General features: G+C 46.1%; 1 protein-coding gene across 6 annotated transcripts in view; it reads left to right on the forward strand.

The window, feature by feature from the left end:
* LOC139575779 (caskin-2-like) overlaps positions 1-17,228 on the forward strand; it is a 92,420-nt gene extending 75,192 nt beyond the window's left edge. For 4 of the 6 annotated variants that reach the window (XM_071401069.1, XM_071401088.1, XM_071401079.1 and 1 more), the window contains 10 exons: positions 6,461-6,578; positions 10,010-10,186; positions 10,432-10,509; positions 11,201-11,337; positions 11,552-11,615; positions 11,762-11,868; positions 12,111-12,323; positions 12,447-14,379; positions 14,468-14,750; positions 15,234-17,228. In XM_071401069.1, the coding sequence (XP_071257170.1) occupies positions 6,461-6,578; positions 10,010-10,186; positions 10,432-10,509; positions 11,201-11,337; positions 11,552-11,615; positions 11,762-11,868; positions 12,111-12,323; positions 12,447-14,379; positions 14,468-14,750; positions 15,234-15,330 (3,207 nt within the window). In that variant the 3' untranslated portion in view covers positions 15,331-17,228. The remainder of the gene's footprint in view (positions 1-6,460; positions 6,579-10,009; positions 10,187-10,431; positions 10,510-11,200; positions 11,338-11,551; positions 11,616-11,761; positions 11,869-12,110; positions 12,324-12,446; positions 14,380-14,467; positions 14,751-15,233) is intronic. The other 2 variants (XM_071401096.1, XM_071401114.1) reach the window with 2 other exon arrangements.
* The last annotated feature ends 10 nt before the right edge of the window (positions 17,229-17,238 follow it).

Raw genomic sequence — 17,238 nt, forward strand, 5'->3', positions numbered from 1 at the left:
ACCTGATGTACATGTCATCTATCAGTTCACTGTACAGAACCTGATGTACATGTCATCTATCAGTTCACTGTACTGAACCTGATGTACATGTCATCTATCAGTTCACTGTACTGAACCTGATGTACATGTCATCTATCAGTTCACTACTGAACCTGATGTACATGTCATCTATCAGTTCACTACTGAACCTGATGTACATGTCATCTATCAGTTCACTGTACTGAACCTGATGTACATGTCATCTATCAGTTCACTGTACTAAACCTGATGTACATGTCATCTATCAGTTCACTGTACTGAACCTGATGTACATGTCATCTATCAGTTCACTGTACTGAACCTGATGTACATGTCATCTATCAGTTCACTGTACTGAACCTGATGTACATGTCATCTATCAGTTCACTGTACTGGACCTGATGTACATGTCATCTATCAGTTCACTGTACTGAACCTGATGTACATGTCATCTATCAGTTCACTACTGAACCTGATGTACATGTCATCTATCAGTTCACTACTGAACCTGATGTACATGTCATCTATCAGTTCACTACTGAACCTGATGTACATGTCATCTATCAGTTCACTGTACTGAACCTGATGTACAAGTAATCTATCAGTTCACTACTGAACCTGATGTACATGTCATCTATCAGTTCACTGTACTGAACCTGATGTACATGTCATCTATCAGTTCACTACTGAACCTGATGTACATGTCATCTATCAGTTCACTGTACTAAACCTGATGTACATGTCATCTATCAGTTCACTACTGAACCTGATGTACATGTCATCTATCAGTTCACTGTACTGGACCTGATGTACATGTCATCTATCAGTTCACTGTACTGGACCTGATGTACATGTCATCTATCAGTTCACTACTGAACCTGATGTACATGTCATCTATCAGTTCACTACTGAACCTGATGTACATGTCATCTATCAGTTCACTGTACTGAACCTGATGTACATGTCATCTATCAGTTCATTGTACTGAACCTGATGTACATGTCATCTATCAGTTCACTACTGAACCTGATGTACATGTCATCTATCAGTTCACTGTACTGAACCTGATGTACATGTCATCTATCAGTTCACTGTACTGAACCTGATGTACATGTCATCTATCAGTTCACTGTACTGAACCTGATGTACATGTCATCTATCAGTTCACTGTACTGAACCTGATGTACATGTCATCTATCAGTTCACTGTACTGAACCTGATGTACATGTCATCTATCAGTTCACTGTACTGGACCTGATGTACATGTCATCTATCAGTTCACTACTGAACCTGATGTACATGTCATCTATCAGTTCACTGTACTGGACCTGATGTACATGTCATCTATCAGTTCACTGTACTGGACCTGATGTACATGTCATCTATCAGTTCACTGTACTGGACCTGATGTACATGTCATCTATCAGTTCACTGTACTGAACCTGATGTACATGTCATCTATCAGTTCACTACTGAACCTGATGTACATGTCATCTATCAGTTCACTACTGAACCTGATGTACATGTCATCTATCAGTTCACTACTGAACCTGATGTACATGTCATCTATCAGTTCACTGTACTGAACCTGATGTACAAGTAATCTATCAGTTCACTACTGAACCTGATGTACATGTCATCTATCAGTTCACTGTACTGAACCTGATGTACATGTCATCTATCAGTTCACTACTGAACCTGATGTACATGTCATCTATCAGTTCACTGTACTGAACCTGATGTACATGTCATCTATCAGTTCACTGTACTGAACCTGATGTACATGCCATCTATCAGTTCACTACTGAACCTGATGTACATGTCATCTATCAGTTCACTACTGAACCTGATGTACATGTCATCTATCAGTTCACTGTACTGAACCTGATGTACATGTCATCTATCAGTTCACTACTGAACCTGATGTACATGTCATCTATCAGTTCACTACTGAACCTGATGTACATGTCATCTATCAGTTCACTGTACTGGACCTGATGCACATGTCATCTATCAGTTCACTGTACTGAACCTGATGTACATGTCATCTATCAGTTCACTGTACTGAACCTGATGTACATGTCATCTATCAGTTCACTGTACTGAACCTGATGTACATGTCATCTATCAGTTCACTGTACTGAACCTGATGTACATGTCATCTATCAGTTCACTGTACTGAACCTGATGTACATGTCATCTATCAGTTCACTGTACTGAACCTGATGTACATGTCATCTATCAGTTCACTGTACTGGACCTGATGTACATGTCATCTATCAGTTCACTGTACTGGACCTGATGTACATGTCATCTATCAGTTCACTGTACTGGACCTGATGTACATGTCATCTATCAGTTCACTACTGAACCTGATGTACATGTCATCTATCAGTTCACTACTGAACCTGATGTACATGTCATCTATCAGTTCACTGTACTGAACCTGATGTACATGTCATCTATCAGTTCATTGTACTGAACCTGATGTACATGTCATCTATCAGTTCACTACTGAACCTGATGTACATGTCATCTATCAGTTCACTGTACTGAACCTGATGTACATGTCATCTATCAGTTCACTGTACAGAACCTGATGTACATGTCATCTATCAGTTCACTGTACTGAACCTGATGTACATGTCATCTATCAGTTCACTGTACTGAACCTGATGTACATGTCATCTATCAGTTCACTACTGAACCTGATGTACATGTCATCTATCAGTTCACTACTGAACCTGATGTACATGTCATCTATCAGTTCACTGTACTGAACCTGATGTACATGTCATCTATCAGTTCACTGTACTAAACCTGATGTACATGTCATCTATCAGTTCACTGTACTGAACCTGATGTACATGTCATCTATCAGTTCACTGTACTGAACCTGATGTACATGTCATCTATCAGTTCACTGTACTGAACCTGATGTACATGTCATCTATCAGTTCACTGTACTGGACCTGATGTACATGTCATCTATCAGTTCACTGTACTGAACCTGATGTACATGTCATCTATCAGTTCACTACTGAACCTGATGTACATGTCATCTATCAGTTCACTACTGAACCTGATGTACATGTCATCTATCAGTTCACTACTGAACCTGATGTACATGTCATCTATCAGTTCACTGTACTGAACCTGATGTACAAGTAATCTATCAGTTCACTACTGAACCTGATGTACATGTCATCTATCAGTTCACTGTACTGAACCTGATGTACATGTCATCTATCAGTTCACTACTGAACCTGATGTACATGTCATCTATCAGTTCACTGTACTAAACCTGATGTACATGTCATCTATCAGTTCACTACTGAACCTGATGTACATGTCATCTATCAGTTCACTGTACTGGACCTGATGTACATGTCATCTATCAGTTCACTGTACTGGACCTGATGTACATGTCATCTATCAGTTCACTACTGAACCTGATGTACATGTCATCTATCAGTTCACTACTGAACCTGATGTACATGTCATCTATCAGTTCACTGTACTGAACCTGATGTACATGTCATCTATCAGTTCATTGTACTGAACCTGATGTACATGTCATCTATCAGTTCACTTACTGAACCTGATGTACATGTCATCTATCAGTTCACTGTACTGAACCTGATGTACATGTCATCTATCAGTTCACTGTACTGAACCTGATGTACATGTCATCTATCAGTTCACTGTACTGAACCTGATGTACATGTCATCTATCAGTTCACTGTACTGAACCTGATGTACATGTCATCTATCAGTTCACTGTACTGAACCTGATGTACATGTCATCTATCAGTTCACTGTACTGGACCTGATGTACATGTCATCTATCAGTTCACTACTGAACCTGATGTACATGTCATCTATCAGTTCACTGTACTGGACCTGATGTACATGTCATCTATCAGTTCACTGTACTGGACCTGATGTACATGTCATCTATCAGTTCACTGTACTGGACCTGATGTACATGTCATCTATCAGTTCACTGTACTGAACCTGATGTACATGTCATCTATCAGTTCACTACTGAACCTGATGTACATGTCATCTATCAGTTCACTACTGAACCTGATGTACATGTCATCTATCAGTTCACTACTGAACCTGATGTACATGTCATCTATCAGTTCACTGTACTGAACCTGATGTACAAGTAATCTATCAGTTCACTACTGAACCTGATGTACATGTCATCTATCAGTTCACTGTACTGAACCTGATGTACATGTCATCTATCAGTTCACTACTGAACCTGATGTACATGTCATCTATCAGTTCACTGTACTGAACCTGATGTACATGTCATCTATCAGTTCACTGTACTGAACCTGATGTACATGCCATCTATCAGTTCACTACTGAACCTGATGTACATGTCATCTATCAGTTCACTACTGAACCTGATGTACATGTCATCTATCAGTTCACTGTACTGAACCTGATGTACATGTCATCTATCAGTTCACTACTGAACCTGATGTACATGTCATCTATCAGTTCACTACTGAACCTGATGTACATGTCATCTATCAGTTCACTGTACTGGACCTGATGCACATGTCATCTATCAGTTCACTGTACTGGACCTGATGTACATGTCATCTATCAGTTCACTGTACTGAACCTGATGTACATGTCATCTATCAGTTCACTGTACTGAACCTGATGTACATGTCATCTATCAGTTCACTGTACTGAACCTGATGTACATGTCATCTATCAGTTCACTGTACTGAACCTGATGTACATGTCATCTATCAGTTCACTGTACTGAACCTGATGTACATGTCATCTATCAGTTCACTGTACTGGACCTGATGTACATGTCATCTATCAGTTCACTGTACTGGACCTGATGTACATGTCATCTATCAGTTCACTGTACTGAACCTGATGTACATGTCATCTATCAGTTCAAGGTCCAGTAGGTCCTTAGGGGTATAGTGCACAACAGGTGAACTTCACTATCCATATTCCTGAGGGGGAACTAGTTTATAGGGAGAGAGTACAGTGAGCCCCTATATCTGAAGGATGGCTCTCTTTGAGCCCGGATAGAGAGGGAGACGGGTAGGAACAGGCCCTCGTATTCATCCATCACTTCCTCAGCAATGACTCTACTACTACTACTACTACTACTACTACTGTCTCTCACACACACACATACACATCGTCTCATGAAACCTAGCCTGTTTTCCTTCTTGGGAGTGTGTCGGCCTATTTTGCTGCTGTGGGGGGTTGCTTCAATACCAGAGAGAAACAATTCATAAACCTTGCCCTCAGGCCATCCACCTCACCCATCACCTAACCTTTCCACACCTCACACACACATGTACATGTTAGATTCTGGGCAAAAGGTTAGCTGACTTCTTAGTGGGGACTGGTGCCGAACCAAAATGCAAAAAGTGGTTGGGCGGAGCGAGGCGGGTGAGGATTGGACAGGCTGATTGCGATGTTGTGTTTCTGTAAGTGGATGAATTGGTCTAATTTAGCATGTATGGTAAAGCCACAAATCTTAGCTACATCTTCCATTTCAAATGAGCTCGGAAAAAAGTGAATAATTACACAAAATATTTAATTTTGTGTGACTACAGCGCCAGCGATAAAAAGCAAAAATAGAGCCGTTGTAATTGAGCGAGGCGTCGGAGCCTGCAGGGTTTTTATCATTGAAAACAATGCATTGTAAAATAAATCCCACGCACATGTGCCTTTAGCTAGTTTAGGCCTTTAGAAAAATATGTTTTGCCAACTTGGACGGGTCAATTCATTTAAATGTATTTTTCTTTTGCTGCCAAACCTGCCCATTCAGTACATGCTATTTCCCCCTCTACCCACATCTTTTACCAGACACACAACCCAACACCCCTCTTCTCCCCCATACCCTCAGCCCCCTAACCCTGTCCCTTGGCTTGTATCCTCTGACTAAGGCTGCTAAATTAGGGAGCAGAGACAATGGCCTGGGTTTTAGCAGCTCATGTGGACAAATGGAACATGATCAGAAACACATGACTACTGTCATCATCTGTTTATGTGCTTGACCTTTTGGTTCTCTCTCTTTTGGTTTGTTATTGTACTACAGTTGATCTCAGGGTTGTGGCGCTGCTTTTGTTCCACCCTCCCAACTTATGTAAAACATCTTTGACATTATGAAAACAAACCATACAGAGACAAAGATACACAGATGAAGTTGTTAACACGTGGAATGTGTTTCAAGTTGGAACATGTGCTTTCTGTCGTTGTCCCAGAACTGCACACTTCAGGTCAGGTACACTCCTACACACGTACATGAACAGTGGAAATAACACCACGTTGTTATAGAATTTCACAGACCTGCCTGCCTCGGTATGGAGAGACACTGGGTAGTAATAGCCATCTGATTGGTTTAGACCTGTCTTAATGTTTGTTTTGATTGGCTGCCTGGCAGGTCCTAGAGCAGCACCTGGACGGGCGCTGGAAGGGGCACATCCACGACAGCCAGAGGGGCACCGACCGGGTGGGCTACTTCCCCCCGAACATTGTAGAGGTCATCAGCAGACGCTCAGGTCAGTCACACACACACACACACACCCTATAAGTTCAGTGTAATCATTAGCCATTCCCCACTCCCATCTGAAAGCAATGGGCAAAGAGAGAGAGCCCTCTGACATTTGCCTCTTTCATTGCGTAACCGTGGCACCCGCAGGAAACAGAGGATTCGTAGCTTGTTGAGTCAGCTGCCGGCATGTCGGAACATCAACACACAGACACACTCACACACACACACACACTCACTCACACACTCATCTCCCAGACATGTCAGCACACTCACATTGCAGGATTAAGCCAGAAATGGAAAGGGAAATGGCTTGGAACTGCAGGAGTCATCTGCTATTGTACACTATGTAAAAACTCCCACCCTTACCCACGCAGTCTAGCTCTAATACCGGTTAGATTAACAGAAGGTGTCAGTTACCAACCTAACATCACAGAAGAAGATATTCCGCCCCACACCACCTCTTTGATGTGCACTAGAGGGACAAATCCCTGAGTGAATAGGTTGGCGTGGTGACACTCACGGAGCAGCTTTGACAGAACAGGGAGCAGTTCAGCACTGCAGTCAGAGACAAATGACAGGTTTCTGTCTTCTCTGCAAATCTGTCACCACAACAAAAGATCAGGGGAACGGGAGACCCATCTTCAATTCTCCCTCTGCACCTACTGTACCTTCAGAAAGTATTCACGCCCCGAATTTTGTTTTTAGAAGTCTTTACAAATTCATAGAAAATTAAAAGCTGAAATGTATTCAGCCCCTTTTGTTATGGCAACCCTAAATACGTACAGGAGTCAAATGTGCTTAACAAGTCACACATAATAAGTTGCATGGACTCACTCTGTGTTCAATAATAGTGTTAACATGATTTTTTAAATGATAACCACGTCTTTGTACCCAACACATACAATTATCTGTAAGGTCCCTCAGTCAAGTAGTGAATATCAAGCACAGATTCGACCACAAAGACCAGGGAGGTTTTCCTGTGCCTCGCAAAGAAGAGAACCTATTGGTAGTTGGTTGTTAAAAATAAAAGCAGACATTGAGTGACCTAGTTACAGTTGTGACTTAAATTGCCTTGACAATCTATGGTAATCGCTGTCTAGCAATGATCAACAACCAACTTGACAGAGCATGAAGAATTTTATATTTATATTGCAAATATTGTACAATCCAGGTGTGCACAGCTCTTAGAGACTTACCCAGAAAGACTCACAGTTGTAATCACTGCAAAAGGTGATTCTAACATATATTGACTCAGGGGTGTGAATATTTATGTACATTATATATTTCTGAATTTCATTTTTAATACATTTGCAAAAATGTACTACAAAAAAAAAATCCACTTTGTCATTATGGGGTATTGTATATACCGTGGGGAGAACAAGTATTTGATACACTGCCGATTTTGCAGGTTTTCCTACTTACAAAGCATATAGAGGTCTGTAATTTTTTATCATAGGTACACTTCCACTGTGAGAGACGGAATCTAAAACAAAAATCCAGAACATCACATTGTATGATTTTTAAGTAATTAATTTGCATTTTATTGCATGACATAAGTATTTGATCACCTACCAACCAGTAAGAATTCCGGCTCTCACAGACCTGTTAGTTTTTCTCTAAGAAGCCCTCCTGTTCTCCACTCATTACCTGTATTAACTGCACCTGTTTGAACTTGTTACCTGTATAAAAGACACCTGTCCACACACTCAATCAAACAGACTCCAACCTCTCCACAATGGCCAAGACCAGAGAGCTGTGTAAGGACATCACGGATAAAATTGTAGACCTGCACAAGGCTGGGATGGGCTACAGGACAATAGGCAAGCAGCTTGGTGAGAAGGCAACAACTGTTGGTGCAATTATTAGAAAATGAAAGAAGTTCAAGATGACGGTCAATCATCCTCGGTCTGGGGCTCCATGCAAGATCTCACCTCGTGGGGCATCAATGATCATGAGGAAGGTGAGGGATCAGCCCAGAACTACACGGCAGGACCTGGTCAATGACCTGAAGAGAGCTGGGACCACAGTCTCAAAGAAAACCATTAGTAACACACTACGCCGTCATGGATTAAAATCCTGCAGCGCACGCAAGGTCCCCCTGCTCAAGCCAGCGCATGTCCAGGCCCATCTGAAGTTTGCCAATAACCATCTGGATGATCCAGAGGAGGAATGGGAGAAGGTCATGTGGTCTGATGAGACAAAAATAGAGCTTTTTGGTCTAAACTCCACTCGCCGTGTTTGGAGGAAGAAGAAGGATGAGTACAACCCCAAGAACACCATCCCAACCGTGAAGCATGGAGGTGGAAACATCATTCTTTGGGGAAGCTTTTCTCCAAAGGGGACAGGATGACGGCACCGTATTGAGGGCAGGATGGATGGGGCCATGTATCGTGAGATCTTGGCCAACAACCTCCTTCCCTCAGTAAGAGCATTGAAGATGGGTCGTGGCTGGGTCTTCCAGCATGATGACAACGACCCGAAACACACAGCCAGGGCAACTAAGGAGTGGCTCCGTAAGAAGCATCTCAAGGTCCTGGAGTGGCCTAGCCAGTCTCCAGACCTGAACCCAATAGAAAATCTTTGGAGGGAGCTGAAAGTCCGTATTGCCCAGCGACAGCCCCGAAACCTGAAGGATCTGGAGAAGGTCTGTATGGAGGAGTGGGCCAAAATCCCTGCTGCAGTGTGTGCAAACCTGGTCAAGAACTACAGGAAACGTATGATCTCTGTAATTGCAAACAAAGGTTTCTCTACTAAATATTAAGTTCTGCTTTTCTGATGTATCAAATACTTATGTCATGCAATAAATTGCAAATTAATTACTTAAAAATCATACAATGTGATTTTCTGGATTTTTAGATTCCGTCTCTCACAGTTGAAGTGTACCTATGATAAAAATTACAGACCTCTACATGCTTTGTAAGTAGGAAAACCTGCAAAATCGGCAGTGTATCAAATACTTCTCCCCACTGTAGATGGGTGAGATAAAAAAAAATATATTGAATCAATTTTGAATTTAGGCTGTGACACAACAAAATGTGTAATAAGTCAAGGGGTATGAATACTTCCTGAAGGAACTGTTTCTCCCTTGGCTCCGCACACACACACACACACACACACACACACACACACACACACACACACACACACACACACACACACACACACACACTCTGATAGGTTGTATCGCTACACATCACTGCATTGGAAGAGCAGTGGTGGCCCCTCTGTATTACAGGTTGGCCGCTCCAGAGAACACCCCATTTCCCAGACTGCCTTGGTTGGACTAATCCCTCATGCTTTCAATCCATCCCTTGCTCCTATTTTTCTCTCTTCCTCCTCCTCTTCTCTCAGCATCTCTCCATCCATACCATGTCATTTCCACCTCTAACCTTGCGTTAACCTCCTCTCTGTCTGTGTCCTACTTGTTTGACCCTGTAGGGGGCACCCTGTCCCGGCACGCCTCTCTGCCCACCCAGCACCACCAGCTCCTCTCCAGAGCCCCCCTCTCCTCCAGTCTGAGCTCAGCCCCCCAGACCGACGACTCCTACACACTGTACACCCCCAACAATCCCCACCTGGCCCTCCCCCACGCCATCGGCCTCGGCGCCAACCCAGGTATATACACACACACACCCTTATACATGCACTCAGAGGACAGACGCACATCGAAACCTATATACGGTACTCAGCCCCCTAACCAGCCAGACAACTTCCCCACCACTGTGAACCGTGGTGAGGGCACAAGGACACCTATGTTCGCCCCCTCTAAACCCCTCTCATGCTCAGGCCCAGCCAATCCCCAGTGCTGCTCCGTGGGCCATGGTACCCCCATGGCCCAACAGTGTTGTTATGTCTGATAGGTCGGCCTCCCAGCAGCCTCTCTCAGCCTGGTTGTCCCCTGGAGGACATCTGGGTGCTCAGGAACTCACACACCGCGGGTAAGAGTCCCTCCACTGTCCCCCCATGACAATAGCTAGCTGTCTCTGCCCCCTGTCCCCATGCTCTACCTTTGTCATGTGCCAGCTTCAAACTGAGCTTCCCATAGCTCCTGCTGTTTTCCCTGCTGCCACAAGATGGGACCACCAGGAAACCTCTGTTCCAGTGACCCAAAAAAATTGACAATTTCGACAGTCTACAGGACACTGCAAGCTTAATGGGTGCCCTGTGTACTCCGCTGTAGGAATTTTCCATTGTGGATGACCTTTCATCTGTCCTACTGCAGGACTGTAGTTGTAGTTTACCCCTGTAGTTCTGTACCCTTGGCTGCTGTTGCTCTATGCCTGCAGCTCCGCTCCACCATGCAACCATCTCCCTTGGCTTCGTATGGCAGCAAATGACATCCTGTCCTGGCCTGTGCCACCACCCTGATCTGTGATGACTTGGCTGGCTCAGTGACAGGGTCCACAGCCCCAACCTCTCCCATCCTCTGCCAGCTTCAGTTAGAATCATGTGGATGTGTGTGTGACTGTGTTGACGTGAGCTCTGGAAGGACACAGAGGGGAGGTACCTCATTTTGCTCTCCCTCTCGCTGTCCAGCCACCACGGTTGTCTTTAACGTCCCTCACTTCTATCTATCTCTCTCTCTCTCTTCTCCCTCTCTCCATCCTCCTCTCCTGTGGTCCTATGTAGCAGGTGACAGGAACAGTGTAGGGAGTACGGGCAGTGTGGGCAGCACCCGTAGTGCTGGGAGTGGACAGAGCACAGAGAGTAACACTGCCCCCAACGGACAACACCAGCAGACCACCGCACTCCAAGACACAGCCAAAGTACTGGTCCAATTGTTATTTCAGCTTTATTTATCCTGGCTAGTCTTATTGAGATGGATAACAATGCTAAAATAATTGCAAACCTTACTCACAGCTATGAACAGAGGAAATGTGATATTGTGATTTACTGTCTTTGTATGTAGTGCCAGTCAACAGATTGTTTATTCCTGTGCTGTCTGTGCTGTGCTGTCTTGTGCTCTGTTTTGATGTGCAGCCAGCGCCCTCTGCTGGTGACTCAGGGCAAACAGTCCCCAATAAACAGCCTGACCTAACTGCAGGTAGGAATACCAGCCCTTTCTCTCATTACTGTTACATACCACAACATTTCTCCTGAAACTTCACCTTTCTAGTTTGATTTGTGCTTATTGGTAGAAAACATCCTGAACACCATTCATTTAACTCTCCAGTGTGTTTTCTTGTCTAGTGGTTCTGGGTGCTCCTCGGAGGCCGATGGTGAACATACAGAGACCAGGGGAACAGCAGTTTGTCTCCCCACAGTTTGTACGTCCTCAGCAGCTACTGGAGGGCAAGGTGAGACTCAGACACAGTACAGGACAGACACAGTACAGGACAGGACAGACACAGGACAGGACAGGACAGGACATGACAGGAAATATTGTCCATGTTTGCCACACATTACAACCCATGATTGTATTTTTCTGTGTACTCTGTATGCCACAGTGAAATAAATGTATCTATTAAAAGAAAGGAGGACAGTGAATAGGCCAGTAATTGATGTCAATGTGATACTCAACCCCTCCCCTCTGGTGTAGGATGCAGAGGCCATCTACCAGTGGCTGAGTGACTTCCAGTTGGAGCAGTACATTGGGAACTTCATCACGGCCGGCTACGACGTCCCCACCATCAGCAGGATGACCCCAGAGGACCTGACGGCCATCGGTGTCACCAAGCCAGGCCACCGCAAGAAGATCTCAATCGAGATAGGAAACCTCAGCATCCCAGAGTGGCTGCCTGAATACATCCCGGTAAGGTCTTACTGATGCATGTGTCTGTCTGTCTGTCTGTTTTTGTGTGCAAGTCAGGTTTTACATTACTTTCATAAAGGTTTCAACTGTGTAGGTCTGACTGTGACTCTTCTCCTACTCCAGGCAGACCTGGGGGAGTGGCTGAGTACCATAGGCCTGCCTCAGTACCAAAGGAAGCTGTCAGAGAACGGCTATGACTCCATCAGCATCGTACGGGACCTGACCTGGGAGGACCTGCAGGAGATAGGCATCACCAAGCTGGGCCACCAGAAGAAGATGATGCTGGCCGTGAAGAAGCTGTGTGACATACAGAGGGCCATCCTGGCTGCAGAATCTGGCCAGGGCACGTTGCGCCGCAAGCCCCCTGGAGCCCTTCACCTGGTCACCATCGAGCCCCCGGACAGCGCCTCCGACTGCCCCTCGCCCCAAACCCCCAAGATGCTGACCTTCCAGGACAGCGAGCTGAGCGCTGAGCTGCAGACAGCCATGTCCAGCCACTACCAGGAGGGCCTGGCCATCAAGAGTGCCGTGGGCATGTCTCGGAGCCAAGAGAGCATCGACGCCCGGTCCAGGGGCTCAGGGCGCTCCCAGGACCCCCCCACGGCCTCCATCACTCCCCACAGCCGCTCACAGGAGAGCCTAGGCAGCAGCAGCACCTCCACCAGCCTCAGTGCTGACAGCAGCCCTGCCAAGGAGAGGAACATTCCAGAAGGCTGGGACCAGAGGTCCATACTACAGCAGCAGCTTCCCAAGCAGGTCCCCCTGGGGGCAGCCACAGTGTTCAAGTACCCAGCCATCCCAGCCAAGCCTAAAGGCCCCGGGTCTCACTCCCTAGGCTCCTCTCCCCAGGGCTCCCCGGCCCAGAGGGGCTTCAGCTACCTCCACTCCCACTGTGGCAGCATCGACCTGGGCCACGGCTCGCCCACCAAGCCCTTGGCACACACCTACCACGCCATGACCCTGGCCCCGCCTAAGAAGCGCAGCCAGAGCCTGACACGCTATGCCCTGTCAGACGGCGAACCAGATGAAGACGATGACGACCTGGCTCCGCCATCTAGCACCCTAGGGTCCTACGCCACCCTGACCCGCCGGCCCGGACGCAGCCAGCTGGCAGGCATGCAGACCACACCCGTAAAGTACGGCACTGTGGGACGTAGCCAGTCCTTTGCCGTGCGCGCTCGTAAAAAGGGTCCCCCTCCAGCCCCGCCCAAGAGACTGAGCTCGGTGAGCAGCAGCCCCAGCGTTGGGTCCACTGAGAATATGGCGCCCTCTCCTGGGGGGGTGGAGACAGACAGCCCAGGTAGCGTGAGGAGCATCGCAGCCTGTCTGGAGGCCTCCACTGAGGGGAAGAACCTGTCCAGGCCCAGGCTGGACCTCCTCCAACCAGAGCCTCCCCTCCCCAGCCTCACCCCCTCAGGACTGGAGCCCAGAGAGGCCTCCGCAGGGATGAGGAGGAGGGTGCAGAGCGAATATGTTCCAGCCCAGACCGACATCCCAGACCATTACCCAGACCCAGAGCGAGGGGTGAAGTCAGACTCTGAGGAGGAGGAACCTAAGGCACCGGGGTTGGATGGCTCCTCATCCCCTCACAATAGCTCCAGCGAGTGTATCCCCTTCGCCGAGGAGGGCAACCTCACCATCAAGCAGAGGCCCAAGGTGGGAGGGCCGCCCAGGGCCGAGAGCACTGCGGAGATCCCGGCAGACAAGAACTGGCCCACCAAGACAGCCCTGGAGGTGCCTGAGTTTAACCTGAAGGAGTCAGACACTGTGAAGCGGAGATACAAGCCTAAAGACCATGCTGGCAGCTCTCCCACCAGTGACTATGAGGGCCAGATAGGGTCAGACTCCAGTCCAGGCAGCAGGCCCCAGTCCCAGAGCTGTGAGGAGGTGAGTCTGGTCAGTCTGAGGATCAGTGAGGCCAGTCTGGAGGTGCTGGAGAACCTAGCAGTGACAGGCACACCCCTCAAACCCCCCGTCTCCCCCAAGCCTCACAGCTCCCACGGACCCCCCGTCACAGCCCCAAAACCGTCCCGACACAGTCTGGCTGCTGCTACAGGTAACTTATTACACGTGGAATCTCATTATTATGTCTTTCTGTTTTTATTATCAATTCTGAATTTCTGCTTTTGCTTCCTGTCCAACAGCCATTGTGCCGCCCACTATGACTGTCAACGTGGTACAAAGTCTTGCCTTCTCAGCCCCACCATCACCCACACCCAGCCGGTGTCCCCCAGCCCCAGGGCTTCAGAGCCAGGCAGCCCAGACAGGCAAGCCCCAGGTCTGTGTGGTTGGCCCAGGCCCAGGGGTAGAGTCTGGCCTGGGGTTAGAGGTGGTGCAGCAACAGAGGCTGGAGCAGACCAGCACCTCTCTGGAGGCAGCACTGCAGGCTGTGGAGAGAAAACTCACCCAGGAGGACAGCACTGACGGGTAAGAGAACATGATAAACACCTCACCATTTCCTGTATTTACAGGCCATATACACTCTACTGTTTATGTGAACTGAAGTAGCATGCATGCAACATTGTATCTGTCCCATTATGGTGTCTGTGAGAGCATGGGCAGCGCCATTGAGGCCATCTCCATTTTGAAGTAGTCAGTTTTCTTCTTCTACTACTTCAATGAGTTGGTAAACAAACTGAAAGAGTGCATACTGCAGCTGGAGTGTGTTGTCTGAACAGGTATAAAGCCAAGGTTGGGGATTTACTGTCACTTGCAGTTATGGAATGTTTGCTCAGGTCCCACCTGATGACCTGGATGGAATTATGTGATCCTTCCTTAACCCATATTTGACTACTTCAAAATGGTGAAAGTCCTCAATGGCACTGCCCTTGATAAAACAGGCTTTTGAGCACTAGAGTCCTCCTATCTATCTCCATGACTTAACCCTGCTTCTTTTCCACCTCCTGACAGTGGGGCTAACACAATGAAGTCAGCGGGCAACATTCTGGATGACATTGGCAACATGTTTGATGACCTTGCTGACCAGCTGGATGCCATGCTGGACTAAGCCCTCTATCCACTCCACTGACCAGCCTACTGACCCTTGACCCTTCACCTCAGGAAGTACTAATGACCATGAGAGGGAGAATGGAGCAGGTCACCCCACCTAAGTGTTATCTCCGACCCCGACGCCCTTAAAACTACAGACCAACCCCCACCACCAGACTAACAGAAAACATATGGGACTACATTGTAGGATGTGCCATGGACTGGGATGGTTTTAATGAACAGTGTGGATCCATCTCCCTCCTCCCTGCCTCCATGTTGCCCCTTCCTCTCCTTTCAACACCAGCACTTAACTCTGCTCTACAGTGCATTGGCATCAGTCACAACAACCCTGTTGGTTTCAACACAGGGCCTGACTGACTGACTGTAGATACATGAGGGGTGGACAACATACTGTACCAGTACACCGTTGTATTGGGTTGTTTCATATAACACGAGTTAAACTGTGTTGTCCTTTTTATTCTACCCAACATCCTCCATTTCTTCGTCATGTTGGTGTGCCTTTCTTTCCCTCCTTTCTCACAGTATCCACCTCTGTGTAAAGTCATTGTTTGGCCACTGTAGCAGTAGAAAGAGAGAGAGAGAGAGAGACAATGGGGAGAAGTGTTTTTATACTGTCCTATAAAGGAACCATTCCTAGACAGAATATTACCATACACTACCATTTGTATTAGACGCTGTATCTGTCATTTGACCTTTGTATTTCACTATGTCTGACCAATCAATTGGACCTTGTTGATATTTTCAATACTCTTGTATTTTATCAATTTTCTACCAAGTTGACCACAATGAAAGTGTGTTTGTGTCTTCCTCAAGGCATGGTGCCAGTACGTTTGTGTCTTCCTCAAGGCATGGTGCCAGTACGTTTGTGTCTTCCTCAAGGCATGGTGCCAGTACGTTTGTGCTGTTAATCTTTAGTAATACAGAATGACTAGATGCTATATCATGTCTGGTTTTATGAAGCTATGTAAAACATGTAGAAGTGCTGGATAATATTGTTTATACAAAAGGGAAGAAGACCTTTGCTCGTCAAAGCATATTTAGCTGTCGTCACTGTCCACACTGTCAGTATAAGGAGTTATACGTGCTTTGTACAGCCGAGGGATGACATGCAAGATATTAATAATGTACACTATTTTTGAAGAAAAACATTTTAATGTAGATTAGTCCAACTAGTATTTAAATTAGAGTATCTAAATATGTATATTGTATACTTATAGGTATATCTGGGAGCAGAATCATATTCAACCAAAGTTCTTTGTACAGATTTTCCTTCAATATTTTCAATATTTCCATAAAATGCAGAACCATTGTTAAGGGGTTCTGGTCTTCCTTATTGTAACATGAATGAAATTAATTATCTACATGGTCATCAAAAATGGTCTGTTTTTTTCCCTGTCAAACATGTTCCATATTTGGGCACGCTACAGTACTTCTAGCAGGGGGAATGAACTCTTCTATGCTGTGTTTCTATCTTCCTCATGAACTTTCAAATTATTAACCCTGACTTGTATGATTGTGTAGTGTCCTCTGTACTGTAAATGTTTGTGTCGTTTCAGTGTGAATGTGATCCCTGGCTGTAACCTGGGTTTCATCTCTGTCGTTCTCAGGAATGTCACACCTACTCAGTTCAAGCTGCTCTCACATTAAACACGCACACCTGGCTTTGTGTTATGGAAGGAGGAACAGTGGTTTTGAAGAGGTGAGGTGAAGGAGAGCCTTGCGTGAATGTGAAAGAGGTCTGTGTGTCTCAGACGGAACTGAGACCTGCTAGAGGCACCTTATTTAAGATGGGTCTGTGGATATATGTTATATTGTCTTGAGTTATCAACATCTGTCCTTTTTCATCCAGCTGGATCTTCATTTGGTTACAGTTAACCATTAAATATTCAAGTCTGATCCTGTGGAC

This window comes from Salvelinus alpinus, chromosome 1 (genome assembly GCF_045679555.1).
Source record: "Salvelinus alpinus chromosome 1, SLU_Salpinus.1, whole genome shotgun sequence".
In the NCBI taxonomy this organism is placed as follows: Eukaryota; Metazoa; Chordata; class Actinopteri; order Salmoniformes; family Salmonidae; genus Salvelinus; species Salvelinus alpinus.